This window comes from Papilio polytes, unplaced genomic scaffold (genome assembly GCF_000836215.1).
Source record: "Papilio polytes unplaced genomic scaffold, Ppol_1.0 DF823621.1, whole genome shotgun sequence".
NCBI classification, from domain to species: Eukaryota; Metazoa; Arthropoda; class Insecta; order Lepidoptera; family Papilionidae; genus Papilio; species Papilio polytes.
This window is the reverse complement of record NW_013525583.1, coordinates 551,842-568,482: the sequence shown is the minus strand read 5'-3', so window position 1 is coordinate 568,482 and position 16,641 is coordinate 551,842. Positions and strand designations below refer to the sequence as shown.

General features: G+C 31.1%; 1 protein-coding gene across 3 annotated transcripts; it reads left to right on the top strand.

The window, feature by feature from the left end:
- Positions 1 to 448: 448 nt before the first annotated feature.
- LOC106104506 (serine/threonine-protein kinase OSR1-like) lies at positions 449 to 16,007 on the top strand. Of its 3 annotated transcripts, none has more exons than XM_013284584.1 (14): positions 449 to 501; positions 2,692 to 2,824; positions 5,527 to 5,575; positions 6,853 to 7,036; positions 7,481 to 7,605; positions 7,954 to 8,047; positions 8,192 to 8,336; positions 9,097 to 9,262; positions 10,115 to 10,262; positions 10,585 to 10,784; positions 11,374 to 11,607; positions 12,290 to 12,372; positions 13,369 to 13,570; positions 14,388 to 16,007. In XM_013284584.1, the coding sequence occupies exons 2-14, from the start codon at positions 2,730 to 2,732 to the stop codon at positions 14,457 to 14,459; spliced, it is 1,797 nt and encodes a 598-aa protein (XP_013140038.1). In that variant the 5' UTR covers positions 449 to 501; positions 2,692 to 2,729; the 3' UTR covers positions 14,460 to 16,007. The 3 variants fall into 3 exon arrangements, with proteins under 3 accessions (XP_013140038.1, XP_013140037.1, XP_013140039.1); XM_013284583.1 differs by lacking the exon at positions 449 to 501 and adding an exon at positions 865 to 954 and having other exon boundaries at positions 2,695 to 2,824; XM_013284585.1 differs by lacking the exons at positions 449 to 501; positions 14,388 to 16,007 and adding an exon at positions 865 to 954 and having other exon boundaries at positions 2,695 to 2,824; positions 13,416 to 13,527.
- Positions 16,008 to 16,641: the final 634 nt, after the last annotated feature.

Here is a 16,641-nt window from a genome sequence, read left to right as displayed (position 1 = left end):
TGATTTTCGTCATCAAATGTATTGACAACAATTTTTGTATTAACTTATTAAAACTTTCGTGAGACATTATAAATCATAATTTATGAATTTGAAATTTTATTTTTATGTACTAAAAATGTATGCAAAACATTTCGTTTTTTTTTATGATCTACTATAAAAATAATAGAGATGATAATCCAATTCTGTACAAGTAATATCACCAGCGAAATTACATGGTTGAAATTTTATAAGTACCCCAAGAAACCTGAACCAAAATTTTTTGCATCACATACTTAGATAATTAGATTCTTTAGGATCCAATAATGGTATATTTTCATTCAGTATTCGGGTCTATTGTAAATAATTCACGGCGTATTGGTTTGTTGGTGTGACGAATGTTAAGATGACGCATTTGTCGAGGCGTCCGTCTCACGTACTGTTGATTAGTTGCGACTCTTGCGCGCTTTGATTGGTGTCCGTCCGGTGAGATCTCCACACTAATACCAAAGGATAACAGGCATGGTAAACATTTTACATTATCGTACGTACACATTTGAACATATTTTCTGTTTAACGGTAATCAAATAGAGATATAAATTTGATTTGAAAAAGAAATGTTAATAATGCGTTTATAATTTTCTGATTATTCTGATAATTAGTATATTCTCTATTTGTTTTTATTTATTTTTTTTTTGCAATAAACTCTTGTTAAAAAATGTTTATGACCTCTGTAATTGTAACTTAGCCCAGGGGGCACTCGTCATTTCGCTCGTATCTGTTCTAAGGTTGAACACGTATAACCGCTACGGGACCGAACATATTTGATAGTAGTCATGTACCTTTCACAACGATTGTTCATATTATTGAGTTAAAGCCTTGAGTTGTTTTGTTTTTAAAATCTTATGAAGCGGCATAGAAAGAAAAAACATACAATATGTTACAATACTCGAATTTTCGGCTTAAGAATAATAAAAGGTATGTTTTGTTTGTTATTAAAGTTTCATACTTGTGTTTAACGAAGGGTATCAATATAATATTATTGTAAAGTTCGTATCAATTTAAATTGGTTATTAAGGAGTAGGAATTGGTCGTTGTTCCTTGTCTCACTGTCTTGGTTGACCTGTGGCCTTGAACTTATTAGTATGTAGACATTATGCACCAGTTGTTAATGCATTCTTGCAGTGTAATGTAGGAACTAACTTTGATATTAATCTATCAAGTATTTATAAACAACATAACGGCATATAACTAATATTAAGTATATCAATAATTTAATTAAAAAAACGAATTAAAGCGAAATATATCTAGGTTTAGGGTAGTTAAGAATTTTGGATTTCTTCTCTTTCTTCATTTCTTCTCTTTAGCTTTCACATCCATACATAAATACAATTCTTGCTTGTTGATTTTGCCCATAAATGAAAAGGACAATAAGCGTCCTCCTTATATCTATCCTGTATCCACAATGTGTATCAAGAAATAGAGAATAGAGTGAAGATCGCATAGATTTAATAATACGAACACATGCACATTGTACTAAGATGCATTAGGTACACATCGGGTACATAGAGTGGACATCCAGTGTACCCTCTGCTTTTGCTATGCGCGTTTTTCTTACAAATTGCATTGCAATTGTGTATTAGCAATTTATTAAAAGCCATCACGACTATTAAATATGTTAACAAGCGCTAAGATAATTGACTTCAAATAACCTTATCAAGTGCATTCTTGATTGAATTAGTCACAAAGTGAAGCCGCTCTATACTAGCATGACATGTATTGCCTTGAGTTAACATCATAGGACAGAACTTAGAAACGGAAATAACAAAAAAAATCTCCACTCTTTAAAAACGTCAAAAACACAATCAAATACTGTTCATTGCCCGCCATATATACAGGCTATAGGCTGTAGTATTTGTTTGTCATTAGTTTTTATACCTATCTACGTATATTTCCTAACTGCTTATACTATTATCATCGGCTTGTATTAGTTAATTTACTAAACTTGGATTTCCCTATGGTTTTTCACTTTAAAGACTATGGGTCTAATACTACTAAATGCTGATATTATAAATGTGAAAGTTTAGATGGATGAATGTTTGTTAGAATTTGTAGCCTAAACGGCTGAACAGATCTGGATGAAATTTGGCTTAGATGAAGAACATAGTCTGGAAGAACACATAGACTATTCACTTTTTCTTTTTTAATTTCACGCGGACAGACTCGCGGGCAAAAGCTAGTTTTAACTAAAACAGTTATATGGTGCAGTATTTTGCATACAGTATTAAATTAAAGTTAAATATAATAAAACGAACTTTGTACACAAAAGAAAACAATTTTTATTAAACATAAATCGAAAGGTAGTGCAGGTGAGCTTAATTCTATAAGAGTTTCGATACCTTTCGATACAGAGAGGATGTTTAGCAGATAATGAGAGTGCCCAATTTTTTTTTATATTAAGGTGGCAAGCAAGGAGCCATCTGAGTCCACAAAACTGGTGAAGCGACCGCTGTCCATAGTCATTCGAAATAGCGAATGCGTTGCCTACCCTTAAGCGACGGAGGAGAAGACACAGAAGATGTTTCCCCTTCCTATGCGTCTCCTCCACCGTCAAATCCACGTTCCCTTTCCATCATTTTCGTAAAAGAAAGGGACTAACGTTGGGCCACCGGACGGTTCCTTGGGACAAGTATAAAATTAGAACGTTTGTTGCAGCAGAACACTCCAGACCACGGCGGTGGTATAATTTTACGATGAAAAAGTGGACATCAAGCAAATTATTCAAAATGTATAAGATAACTGAAGACGGGCTGAATAATTCAAAGAAGAAAAAATCTAAGAAGAACAGGTGATTATTTTATATGTATAGATAAATAAATTATTGTAGTATAATTTTGTTGATATGGTTATAAGGTTTATTATTTATGGAAACGTCTAGTTACAAAGAATGGGTACAACTGAATAATTTGGCCTAGTGAATGGGATTATTACGAGAAACCCGTTAAGTTGAATCTAAATTTTTTTTTGTAAAACCAGTGTTATGACTTGAAGGAAACTCAAGAATGTCACGTGTTTTCTATCTATTTATATACATATACACATATATAGTATTATGAATATAAACTATTACAGTAATGTTGTTAATGTGCGAAATTGAATTAGCACAAATCGTAACATTTGACTTGTTGCCAACATCACAAACAGAAAAAAAAATCTAAAAGAAATAATTATTGCTTATACTTTTAATTTCAATTTCTTATCATAATCAACAAAAGTTTGATTTTCAAAAACTTTTTTTTTACCTTATTTCACAACTGTTATTGCAACTCTAAAAGATGGCGATTGAATTGTTTATACATTTACATCAGCCTTAGCGTACAGATAATCATACTAATACTAATATTATAAATGCGAAAGTTTAGATGGATGGATGGATGTTTGTTAGAGTTTGTAGCCTAAACTAGTGAACGGATCTCAATGAAATTTGGCATAGATGTAGAGGATCGTCTGGAAGAACACATAAGCTACTCACTTTTGTTTTTTTTTAATTCCACGCGGACGGAGTCGCGGGCAAAAGCTAGTAATTAATAAATAAATAAAAAATCAAAAAGTAATATTGGGACAAATAGATGATGAACACAGATGATTTAGTTGATGAAAAGAAACGACTCACCTGTAAAAATATATTAGCAACAGCCATATTGTTGTAAAGAATGTACTTAATAAAACACACTTTTTACTGGAATCGGCGGTTGAATGAAGGGATTTTATTTGGGACTGCTTTTATATCCGGTATTATCAGTCCTTGACAATTTTTATAAAATAGAATTGTTAATCTAGGATTATTAACGAAAGGATATTGTGGATCGAAATTTACTGCTATATATCGAGAAATAAGTTTATCTGCTAATAAAAAACTATCTTCTTCTTAGCTAAGTCTTTACTACTTGGCATTCTTAATGCCTTCCGCGAGATGTGAACATTATAACATTATTCCGCAAGGCTTATGTTGGGACATGGCTCACAACAATAGTCGAATGGCGGGATTCGAACCCACGACTTCACTTATTTTAATAATACCTAGTCACACTTGCGATCTTCTTTCTGAATTTACTACACGCATTTAAATATCGTTAGTTTTTTTTTACTTATAACTATCGCTCTCATTTACAAGCACATTATTTTAAAGTAGCTGTCTACAGTAACAACACAAGAATTTTAAAAACAACGGAAAGATAGTTTTCATTTTATTTGTATAGATGTTTTGGTTTTACCTGCTAAAAACAAAAGGATGGATGGATGTTTGTTAGAGTTTATAGCCTAAAAAGCTGGCGGAATATCGATGAAATTTGGCATTGACGTAAACCATAGTCAGGAAGAACACATAACCTACTCACTTTTGTTTTTAATTCCACGTGGACGGACTTGCGGGCGAAAGCTAGTATTAAAATAAAATGAGCATATCCCTATTAATCTAACCCGAAGGCAAACATCAATTGTCTAAATTAACTGATATTTTTAACAACAGCCTGATTATCGCGCGATATTAACGGGTTGTAATTCTGATTGTGCTCGACAATATTACGTTGAACTTTCAAAATTAAACAAATCCCAATGTTGATTAACTTAATGAAAAGCTACGTCGACAAATTTCTTAATAGACGCTACACGGATCTAGTTTGCTTGTTACCGAATAACAATTTCATTTGTTAATTGTTTTTTTATTCGTTTCTTAAATAAATGAATCCTACAATTTTATTTATTCAATGTAATCGTACAATTGTTTCTTTTGAGATATTCTGTATTTTCAATGAACATTGATGTCATTCGCAGTGAAATGTTACTAATCTTACTAATGTTTAGATGGATGGATAGATGTTTGTTAGAGTTTGTAGCCTAAACGGATGAACAGATATTAATGAAATTTAGCATAGACGTAGAGGATAGTCTGGAATAACACATAGGCTATTTGTTTTTTTCGACGGAGTCGCGGGCGAAAGCTAGTTTTACATTGATCCTACATGAAGATAATAATATTAAACAGATGACCATTCTAAGTTAAATCTAAATTAATTTAAGACTACATCCCCCCATAAACACTGAAGTTCAGAGCTAGAGCAATACTAATGAAAAGAAAATATTAGTTTTTTAAATGAATTGAATTTTACGAAACGTCATTGTGGTTTAAAAATCATAACAAAATTAATATTGTAGAAAGTTTGGATGGATTAAAGGACGTGTGTAGCAGTGTAGTGTTTATTTAAATATAGAACATAATCTAGAAGAATAGAACTCATTTTTTTAATAGCGCGTGGAAGTGGCGGACAAAAGCTAGTTTATCTATTTTTGACCGACTTCCCAAAAGAAGGAGGTACTTAATTCGTCTGTATGTTTTTTTTTTTTAATTTGTTTTATGTGTTATTTTTTTTTAAACAATGATATTAATAGTTAAATATATTTGGAATTCTTTAAGCTGTAACTATCTTCGGACGTCTCGATTAGTGAAACACTGAATATTCATATGGTTAATTTTGATGTTCTTATTTCCAGTAATAATGGCGAAGTGGTTGCTCCTGGGCCAAATGGAGTTTATAGACAGGTATGTTTGATAGGTACACGTCCTTGGTGTGTCAACCTACCTAACCTTGTCACTTACTTCTCTGTTTGTCTTTCTTCTTACTTAACAGGCTACGTTTACTTACGAGCTGAGGTAAGTATTAAATGTATTAAATTGACACGCCTTTAAGTTATTTATTCATTTAGTGACGTCACAAGCTTGAAATTAATAAGGCGTACAGACGGGGCACTGCTTTTGCATTCACCGTAAGAAGACATAGTATAAACTAGGTAATTTAGTGGGCCTAACTCTGCATTCGGTACTATCACCTATCACCGGCAAGGAAGAGCTTTCAGTGATCAAAATCATACATCACTCTATCTTTCGTCCGGTTCTTAAAATACTTTAGCTCCAAATTAAAAAAATAACGTAATGTAACGTGGGAAACTTTTGTCCATAATTTTGTTACATCCAAAATATTGCGCGTGGATCTTGTCGCATTAAATTGTATTAGAGCGGTAACGGTTCTATTTAAATATAAAATAATTTCCTACAATATTTTAGTATCAATCTAATCAATAACAATTAATTGTAACAAATTAATAATTATTTTAAATCAATTCTTCTGATATTTATTAAATAGATAAAATTAAATTAAGAGTACATCCCTGTAATTACCTTAAAGTGCTTAAGCAAATTTTAATAACTCGTAACCTCAATCTACTTATACAGTAATCATGTCAGCGAAATTAAGTAGGCAATTTTTAAATTGGTCAAAAGGCAAAGCATGCCTTTTGGTACATTTTCTTGTTCTGTAGTCGAGGTGCGGTGTGAATAAACGAATATGTAGTTAGTTATTTTTTAATTTACATATCAGTCAAATTCTTTGAAACCGTTTGCCCAATTTATTATTGAGTGGATTGTTAATATTGTGATTTATATTTTATCTCGAAAGTCTACTATTCCAATTTTACCATTGATATTCTTATTGAAAGGATGGTAAGAGTACGTCTTTACTGTCGTTGCAAATATGTAACAACGATATTGCCTATCTCTCTCTGTCTCTCTTTCTCTTAAAATAAACAGAGATAACAATAGTGTTATTACTGTGTTTGGACCACGCTTTGTTTCTACTGTCGAAAAATTTGTATAAACTCATGTCATCTGTTCATTCAAAAAGTTTTTTGGCAGTAGAATTTCACGACATAGACAACATTTGTATTTATGAAACTAGTATTGCCATTGCATAACATCTAAAGTTTTTTTAAATAATTTTTTGATGTAAAATATTTTTGTAATATATATTTTATTACTTACAGAAATCGTTTGGAGTCGATGGTCGATTAAATGCCTTGTCTTCGTATATGAGATCTGCATGCTCAATAAATACGAATTCGCTTTCTCCGGGGCTCAGTTGGTTTACTCGCAAAATGGCGGTCATCCCAGTTGGGGGTGAGCCATGGCCCAGCGGTGAACAAAATTATGAATTGCTTGATGTCATTGGTAAGTAAATTTTGTTTTTTTCCGTAATTCAATTAATGTTTACCACATAATAAGTGAATTTCTTCGCGTAAAATTTTTATATGATGAAAGTGTCAAAATTCGAACTGATGAAATGTCAACAAAGTATATTCATAATAAAAACATTTCAAGTTATAAAGTAAATGTTATTGATAATACCTTTTTAATATGATAAATTTGCAACCCCTTCCTCTTCCGTAAAGTAAATGATTGTAGGTTAAATGATTATCAATGTAGCTTTTATTTAAGATATGTGTTTAGTAGATGCAAATTCAAAATGATTAAATATAACTAACTTAATGCAACGCATATTCAATGTAATTCTAATTTCACTAATCTAACTATAATACAGTTATAAATAAACTTAAGATATGAATTACAACAAAACTAGTTTAGATTATTATTTCTTATTGAATTTATTTGTAGGTGTTGGCGCAACAGCTGTTGTGCATGGAGCTATATGCAAACCAAAGAATGAGAAATGTGCTATCAAAAGGATAAATTTGGAAAAATGGAATACTTCTATGGACGAACTGCTGAAAGAGATACAAGTAAGTTATGGTCATTTAATGTCCTGTTTACAATTAATGAAATAAAACATACAGGTTGTTTAGAGTGGAATCATTTGGAAAACTTATAACTTTGAATTGACTGTAATATGTCAACATTTTAGAGGTTCTTGTAGACTGTACTGATATTATAAAGCGGAAAGATTTGTATTTATGGATTTTTGTATGTCTTGTAATAACTCAAAAACTACTGAAGCGATTTCAAAAGTTCTTGCACAATAAAAAGCTATGTTATTTCTGAGTAACTTAGGCTGTGTTTATACTATTTTTTTAAATTATATGTGGATAAATACTGAGCAACAACTGATTTTAAATGTTTTTATATTGCAGGCAATGTCCAACTGCAACCACGAGAATGTAGTGACATATTATACAAGTTTTGTGGTGAAAGATGAGCTTTGGCTTATTATGAAGCTGCTAGAAGGTATGCTTATTTTATTTAATGCTATAATACAATGAATGTATGACAGTCAACTATTATCAAAGAATTAAAAATCTCATTAAAAAATATGAATGGCATTAAAAGTATTGCTAAAGTTAGTAATCAAGTTCTATTTTTTTTTTCCAGGTGGCAGTCTCCTAGATGTCATTAAACACAAATTGAAGGTGACAAATTGCAAACATGGTGTTTTCGATGAAGCAACCATTGCAACAGTCCTTAGGGAAGTTTTGAAAGGGCTTGAGTACTTCCACAATAATGGACAGATACACAGGTAAATTTCTATGTTGTTTTATGTATATATATCTATGCAGCATACTGTACTCTTTCAAAGAAAATGAGAGGATTATCATTAGGTTTTTTTTGTATTGGTTTTGAAATCGGTATAGTTATACTGGCAGAAAGCTGAGCGTAAACTTCTTCAATAGAATGTTTGTTAAATTATTGTAAAATTGCATTTTTAAACTATTGGTCTGATTTTAAAGTGTAGCATAGCGAACTTTTAATGTTCCACATTTTCAAGGGTAGTAGACAAATGTAGATAATAGCCTAGCGAAAAATAATGCGATTTGATAGTTCAATACTACATTTAGATTGATGGATGCTACTAAGTATCTCCGGAACAATTCAAAGAATCTCACTGAAATTTGGTACATGTGGAAAATAGTCAGGAAGTACAATATAGTAGGAAGTACAATAGGCTAATATTAATGTTTTTTTTTTAATTATTTTAATTTTATCCTACATGAATTTATTTCATTCTCATTAACCAGCATTTATCCCCTTCTTTATTCTTATTGATTTATTATTTTACTAATTTTCGCCTGTGCGTCTGTCCGTGTGGAGCTAAAAAAAAAAACAACAGTGAGTAGCCTATGTGTTCTTCCAGACTATCCTTTACTTCTTTGCTAAATTTTATTGAGATCTGTTCAGCTGTTTAGGCTACAAACTGTAACAAACATCCATACATCCATTTAAACTTTCGCATTAATAATAGTAAGATTATATTAAATATCGTTTATTTATAAATATAGGGATATAAAGGCGGGTAACATCTTGCTGGGTGACGATGGGTCGGTGCAGATAGGTGACTTTGGTGTGTCCGCTTGGCTCGCGATGGACAAGGACATGTCTAAGCAAAGAGTTAGACACACCTTTGTTGGGACACCGTGCTGGATGGCACCTGAAGTCATGGAACAAGTAAATATACTATCTTTTATGCTGTGAGTCATAGAGTGATGCCACACGAGCGTTGCCATAACTTGTCGCGATGTTTTAATAAATTTCGTCGTTGTTGAAATTCACATGTACTTGATGCTGTGACATCAAAGATTACATTGTCATTGAAAATAGTACGACGAGATTTTTAGTGACGCAGTGCACGTGTGGCATGACTCTTATTGTATGGGGGTCGTAACATTTTTTAACTAAACATGTTCCTGTCCTAAAAATGAAGAAATAAACTATCTATGCAACTTTTCAAACTACATTTTTACTTTATCCAGCATGGCGAGAGTGCTATTAGTAATGTAGTGTTAACTAGTAGATTATTAATTTTGCAAATTAATAAGATTGCATTTTACTTAGTAATAAGAGCGAGAAAATATGTTCAGTTTTTGCGAAATTATGTTAATGTTAAGCTCATAAATTAGTGTTATTCAACAGGAATTGCTGTGCATTATATTATGTCTAGTTCCTATGTAATCAACTTGCTTGCACAGTCTATATATGCTGCTGATATATGATAAAATAATTCAAAAACTACTGGGCCGATTTCAAAAATTCTTTCATTATTAAAAATCTAATTTAAAAGAGTAAAGACCTATGTCTTGTATTGTAGAAATATCTGTCCTTCACTAAGAATTACTTAATTAGATTCTCTGCAAGGCGAACACAATAATTCTGAAACTTATTTGAGCTGCGTCTACTGCGAATCATAAAATTAAAAAGCCAAAATCTTTGGATCGATTTTTATAACAGATGATGTTTTGATTGACATTTTAGTTGCTTAGTACGAATAGTAAAGTGAGTAATACATACTGTTTGTTTCAGGATCATGGTTATGACTACAAAGCGGATATCTGGTCTTTTGGGATAACCGCTATAGAAATGGCAACCGGGGCCGCGCCCTATCACATGTATCCGCCGATGAAAGTGCTTATGCTCACCTTGCAAAATGATCCGCCTAATTTGGATACTGGTAAGATATAAAATACGTTTAAAAATAAATAAATAACAGTATTGCTGATTTACAAATGTATTTTCAAACTTTAGTAACTGTATTTGAAATTCTCCCCTTTTTTTTGAAAAATTTAATAGAGCAAACGGCAACACTTTTACACTGAAAGATTTGTATTATTGTATGAAATAGAACTCAAAAACTATCGACACGATTTTAAAAATCTTTCACTATTGGAAATTTACAATTTTACTGAGTAACATAGGCTTTATCAAGGATACTTTATTTCCGCGTAGACAAAGTCGCAAGCAAAAGTTGTTATAAAATTAATTTATATTTTCAGGTGCTGAAAAAGATCAGTACAAGGTCTATGGGAAAACATTCCGCAAGCTTATAAGTGATTGCTTGCAAAAGGATCCATTGAAGCGAGCAACTGCCACCGAGTTGTTGAAACACCCATTTTTCAAGAAGGCCAAAGATAAAAAATATCTCGCACAAACATTAATTGATACCAGTGCTACTCTTGAAGCTAGAGTCCATAAGGTTTGTGGATAATTTGATGAATAAATATTAAAAAAAAAGTTTCTGATTAACTTGCAGAATAATGATTTGGATGATAATATTTTTGGCATTTGTAAGCATTTATCCATAGTCTTTTAAACAAGAGTGCCAGTTAATTAAACAATAACACAGTCTGCTTTATCTTGCCAACTCTAAATTCCGTATATTGTCAAATTAAACATATATATTGTTACTTATTATTTACACATGATCACAGTACTTCTTATTCCGTCAGTCGTCATAAATTGAGACAAATTAAAGAAAAAAGTCAAAAATCTTACTTCTTACTAAAATTATAAATGCAAAAGTTTACATGGATGGATGTTTGTTAGAGTTTGTAAACTAAACTGCTAAATGGATCTCAATGAAATTTGACATAGTCATAGAACAGTCTGGAAAAACATGGCTACTTACTTTTTATTTTTATACCTCGCACACGAAGTCGTGGGCGAAAGCTAGTAATATATAAAATATGTGGACAGGATACTCTTGTCACAAAAAGTATAAATTCCTAAAAAGGTAAATGTGTAATTAAAATTTCTTTTAATAAAAAGAAAATTCTGTATTCCAGGTAAATAAAAAACAGGTGACACTTGGTCGTTTGAGCCGCACATTAACTGGTGATTGGGAGTGGAGTGATGATGAATTGGAACAAGGGGATGAGGCTTATGTGATTGTGGAGAGTGAGGGAAAGTTAGGCTCAGCAGGGGGATCTTCCATTGGAGAAGGTATACCTGATGATGAGAAACCGATGAACAAAATCCAAAGAGTTGATTCAAGTGGCAGTGATCCTGATGAAACAGCTGTGAGTAATTCAGTTTAAATGTCAAGTATTATGCTATTCAAACTTTAAACAAGCTCGGAATTTTTTATGTAAAGCAATCCAAAATAATTTATGACAGTAGTAAATTACACAAAAATCAATATTTGATTGTCTTTGTTCTTTATGCGGTATAAAATTTATTTTTGTAATATTATTTTATAAAAAAGGTAGCAAATAAATTGTTTTTAACTACATAAGACCCATTTTACAATATTTTCTTTACTATAATGTTCAATATAACCTAGTACACAAAATTAGACAATTAATATTCAGGATTAATCTATACTACTGTTATAAAGAGGAAAGATTTGTATTTTTATATGTATTGAAATAACTCAAAAACTACTTGACTAATTTGATAAATTCTTTCATTGTTATAACCTATGTTATTACTGAGTAGCATAGGCATATATTTTTACTAGTTTTCGCCTGTTATTTCGTCCGCGTGGTGTTAAAAAAAACAAAAGTGAGTATCCTATGTGTTCTTGCAGTCTACATATATGCCAAATTTCATTGAAATCCGTTCACCTGTTTAGGTTATAAACTCTAACAAACATCCATCCATCCATCTAAACTTTCACATTTAATTATTAGTAAGGTTAGTAAGATTTTCGTGGGAACGATGTCGCTAGCAACATCTAGTATATAATATTTAATTTAACAGGGCCCATCTACCTCGGCTCTGAATGAAGAGAAATCAACACATTCACAGGAACAGCCTGTTGTAAATCTGATGTTGCGTATACGGTGAGTCCAAAAACCATTTAATTGTTAATTTACTCTGGTTTCTCTAATTTTTCTTGAAAAAATAAGGATAGCATTAACAATATAGGGTTTGAAATCTCCCGGATTAAAAGTATGCTTGGGTTCTAGCTAGCCGTGGAGTTGAGGAAACCACAGCAGAACAATCCAAAAGTATTGTTCCGTTTTCCTAACCAGTTACCTAACCGGTTAGGTAAATAATAATGCTTTATTCGCTGTTTGGTAACTAGTTGTGAAAGATTTTTTTTTCTATTTAATAATCAGTTTTTGTGCTAAATTGTGTACACTTTGTTAGTTTCTTGTTATCAATCCAATGTTAAAATGATCAGCCATCGATTTCAAGGCCAAAGTTAGTGTAAAATAATTATCTATCTTATTGACATTTTACGTTTGGCCGCGGTTTATATGATTTATGCGCCGGAAGTCATCCAACCAATTCCACAATTTTTTTTGGTGAATTTTTTTAAACAATAATGTGACGAAACTACTATATTAGTCTTCTGACTCGTAAAAATACAAATACCGGATACCAAAGCACTGATACTACTTTATCTGGTCAAGTTCTTACTGGCCAAATTGGAATGTGAAAGGAAAGTGGTATTTGTATTAATAATAGATGACTACGAAAATACTTGAATGAATATTAAAAGACTTATCAAAATCGGTCAAACAAAAAAAACATACAGACGAATTGAGTACGTACTTCTTTTGGGAAAGCGATCAAAAAAGTATTACATAAACGGACTTATTCTAAAGAAAACTTAAAATCGTGGCAAAAAGGTAACCAGCACAGTGTATACACGAGGGAATAAGCCATTCCTGCGCTGATGTTCTGATTTATTTTTGTAGTCACCCTACCGGTTACAAAAGTGAAAAAAATTACAAAGTTACCAAAACAACGAAAAAAAATTACCTAGGTAACTGGTTAGGAAAAAGAGACTCTACTACTACTATTTAAAACATATATTCTCATTATTACAGAAATGCCCATGGTGAGTTAAATGACATTCGCTTTAATTTCGTTAAAGGCAAGGACACATCTGAAGGTATTGCCTTAGAGTTGGTGGGGGCTGGTCTGATAGAGCCGCAGGATGCTATCCTCATCACATTGCACTTGGAGCAGCTGCTCGACGCCCAAGCTTCCACCGCACAGATACCATACAAAACTATAACATTCCATCTTGTAAGTATTTTATTACATACTAGCTTTCGCCCGCGACTCTATCGACGTGGAATAAAAAAAACAGAACTAATTATCCTATGTGTTCTTCCAGACTATCCTTTACGCCTACGCCAAATTTTATCGAAATCTGTTCAGCCGTTTAGGCTACAACGTCCATCTGAACTTTTGCATCTATAATATTAGTATGATTGCATGCTAAAATATATTAAAAACACCGTTACCATAACCTTGCTTTTTTTAATTTTGGCAGCTTGTAGGTCATGGTCCCTTTTCCACAGGTTTTTTTTACAATCTATTTACCCCCTAAGTTTAATAGCGTGAAAAAATATAGCCTAAAGCTTGTCGTAAATGTAGAGCTTTATATTAAAGAAAGAATTGTTTATAAATATGCTGTGATTGCTGATATATTACGCCACAAAGAAGTGTGTGTTTACGCTTTATTATAATAGTATAGATATAAGGAAATGCAAGTAATATTTTCTCCAAATATTTTGTAATTATTAAGTAAAGCATAATTGAAGTATTTTTTTTTATATCATAAGGTGGCAAACGAGCAAGCGGCCTCCTGAAACCGTCAAAATGGCGAAGCGACCGCTGCCCATAGACATCCGCAATTTCAGATGCGTTGCCTACCCTTATCCGACGGAGGAGGAGACGCACATAAAGAGGATATTTCCCCTTCCTATGCATCTCCTCTACCGTCAAATCCACTTCCCCGTATGTTTTATTAATGTAGTTTAAATTTGATAAAATTGGTATCTAGACAACCGTCTTTCTTTATTTTTTCCGAATTTAGTTTTTTTCTTTTTTTTTTCAGAATTCCGCTGCACCGAACGCTGATTTCGATGATAATGCTCTCAACGGCTTTGCCCAAATATCCGTTCTCTAAGTACAGTGCGATACAAACTTTATAGTGGCTCGATTCGCCATAAACATTGAATGTTTTTATACTTATATGTGCTTTACAAGTATTATTGGCCTATTCTATTTGTCCTAGAAATGTTATCCAATGTTTAATGGGAATTTTAATATAATGTGTAACTTGATAATTTTCTGATACTGTCTCCTAACTATATTTCTAACTAAACTATATTCTCCGTCCCACAGATAAATCCGTTCATGTTTTAAAAAATTTTTCGATTATTTAAACACTAACAAAATACCTATGTTCCAAATAAAAAGGATTAATTTCGTACTAGTTTGTCTCTTTATATGTGGTTTAGACAATATCTTATATTAATGTCTTTAATTGAATTTAAAAATATATTAAGTGGGATCTTCTTTCTATGTGAATTATAAGATTTTCAATTGTAATAGTATGAATATTCTGATATTTGATGTTAGAATTATGCATGTTAATTTATTGTTAATATATGATATTGATATGCGTTTTGATCAGCTTTTAATGTATAGAAAGTTGGTGAAATTGTATGGATAATAACCTTGATTTATAAAAGGTTTATTGCAAAATGTATAAGTAAAGCAAGTAATTGTAAAACTCAGATTGAAGTTTTAAAAAGTGGATCATAGATGGCGTTGATCTAGTGTTTTCGACTTTGTTGATTCCTTTTTAGTTTTTTTTAATCATACAAATCTTTAAACATTATAATCATGTACAGAAATAAAGAAAAACCTTGAAATTATAAGAAATTCGAAGTTTTTGGAGATAAGCCAGATTGCGCTATAATTTAATGTACTCAAGCTTCTGTAGAATGTATAAGTTTGATTATGTTTTTGTACATGTTTCGGCAATGAAAACCCATAATTACTGATATAACGTACTGATGTAGATTATATATAATGGTATTATGGTGCTAAAAGTGTAGGACGATCTTATATTAAATTATCTTTTACCATATTTGGGTAGAAATCTTAATATGATAGTACTTACTATGGAAGATTTGGAATGGCTTATCGAAATGTATTGAAAAACCTTCAAAATGCAACAAAAATCCCTTTGAAATTTACATTTGTCAAATCACGTAGTAAGTATTGGATTTTCTCATAAGTAATGTAAAAGCCTTTAGGCGTCTTAGATAAAAAATTGATAACAGGGTGGAACATAGATTTTTACATGGTCAATTTGAAAAATTTCATTTTTAAATTATCTTATAAAATATTGGGAACTACTTATATTAGGACTTTACACATTTGGGCATCCTTCAAGGAAATATACCAAATAAATAAACAAAAGGGAAGTATTAAATTGGAAGTGAAAAAAAATCTCGAAATCAAATTTAAAATTTCTCTGTGATTTTTTTCTCTAATATATGGAATATTTCCCATTGTTCTTATTTCGAAACAGTTCGAAATTGTATCTTTAGATATACGTAAATAATGTATTTTTTTAGTCTCTATACAATATTTAGTTTGATTTTTTAATTGCGTTGCGCACATATTTTCAGCACAAAACCAAAGATTTTTTTGTTATTGATTTAATAAAATCAAAATTCAAAAATGAGATCAAATTTTATCATACCAATCATTTTTTGTTTTGAAATATCTTTGTTACTTTAAATTTAAATTTAGAAATAACGTATTTTATAGATTAGTTATACAAAAACAGTACTGATTTTTATTATTCAAATCTTCGAATTAACAGTATTTCTTAAATTAATTATAAGTAACTACTATTAATATAATTCAATTTCTAATCTGTCAGGATTTTATTTTGACAAAAAAAAATTCAAAATGTTCACACCCATATATGTAATGTTTTAAATAATGAAAACCAAATAATTAAATGATACCAAATATGTGATTTTTGTAAAAAAACATTTCAATTGAAATTACCTGTCAAGTCATGTTTCAAATAATAATGTAGATATTATTTATTTATTTCAAAATATATTTATATTACTTTATATAAAACTAGGCGTATCTTGCGACTTCGCCCGCATGGAATTAAAAATAATAAAAAGATGCATTCTGTTATTCATAGATAAATTACCTTTTTAACGGTGAAAGAATTTTTAAAATCGAGTATCTTTTGATTTTTACATACAAAAATAGGATTCATTACAGTCTTGCTTACTAATAGTAAATGTTTTAATTTTAAACTATCAACCAAC

What these genes read in the sequence shown, in the direction of transcription:
- LOC106104506 (XM_013284583.1), top strand. Translation starts at nt 882, where the DNA reads ATGAAGCGGCATAGAAAGAAAAAACATACAATATGTTACAATACTCGA. An exon ending in AAAAAATCTAAGAAGAACAG is followed by an intron (nt 2,825 to 5,526) that starts GTGATTATTTTA and finishes TCTTATTTCCAG; the next exon opens with TAATAATGGCGAAGTGGTTG. An exon ending in CAAATGGAGTTTATAGACAG is followed by an intron (nt 5,576 to 6,852) that starts GTATGTTTGATA and finishes TATTACTTACAG; the next exon opens with AAATCGTTTGGAGTCGATGG.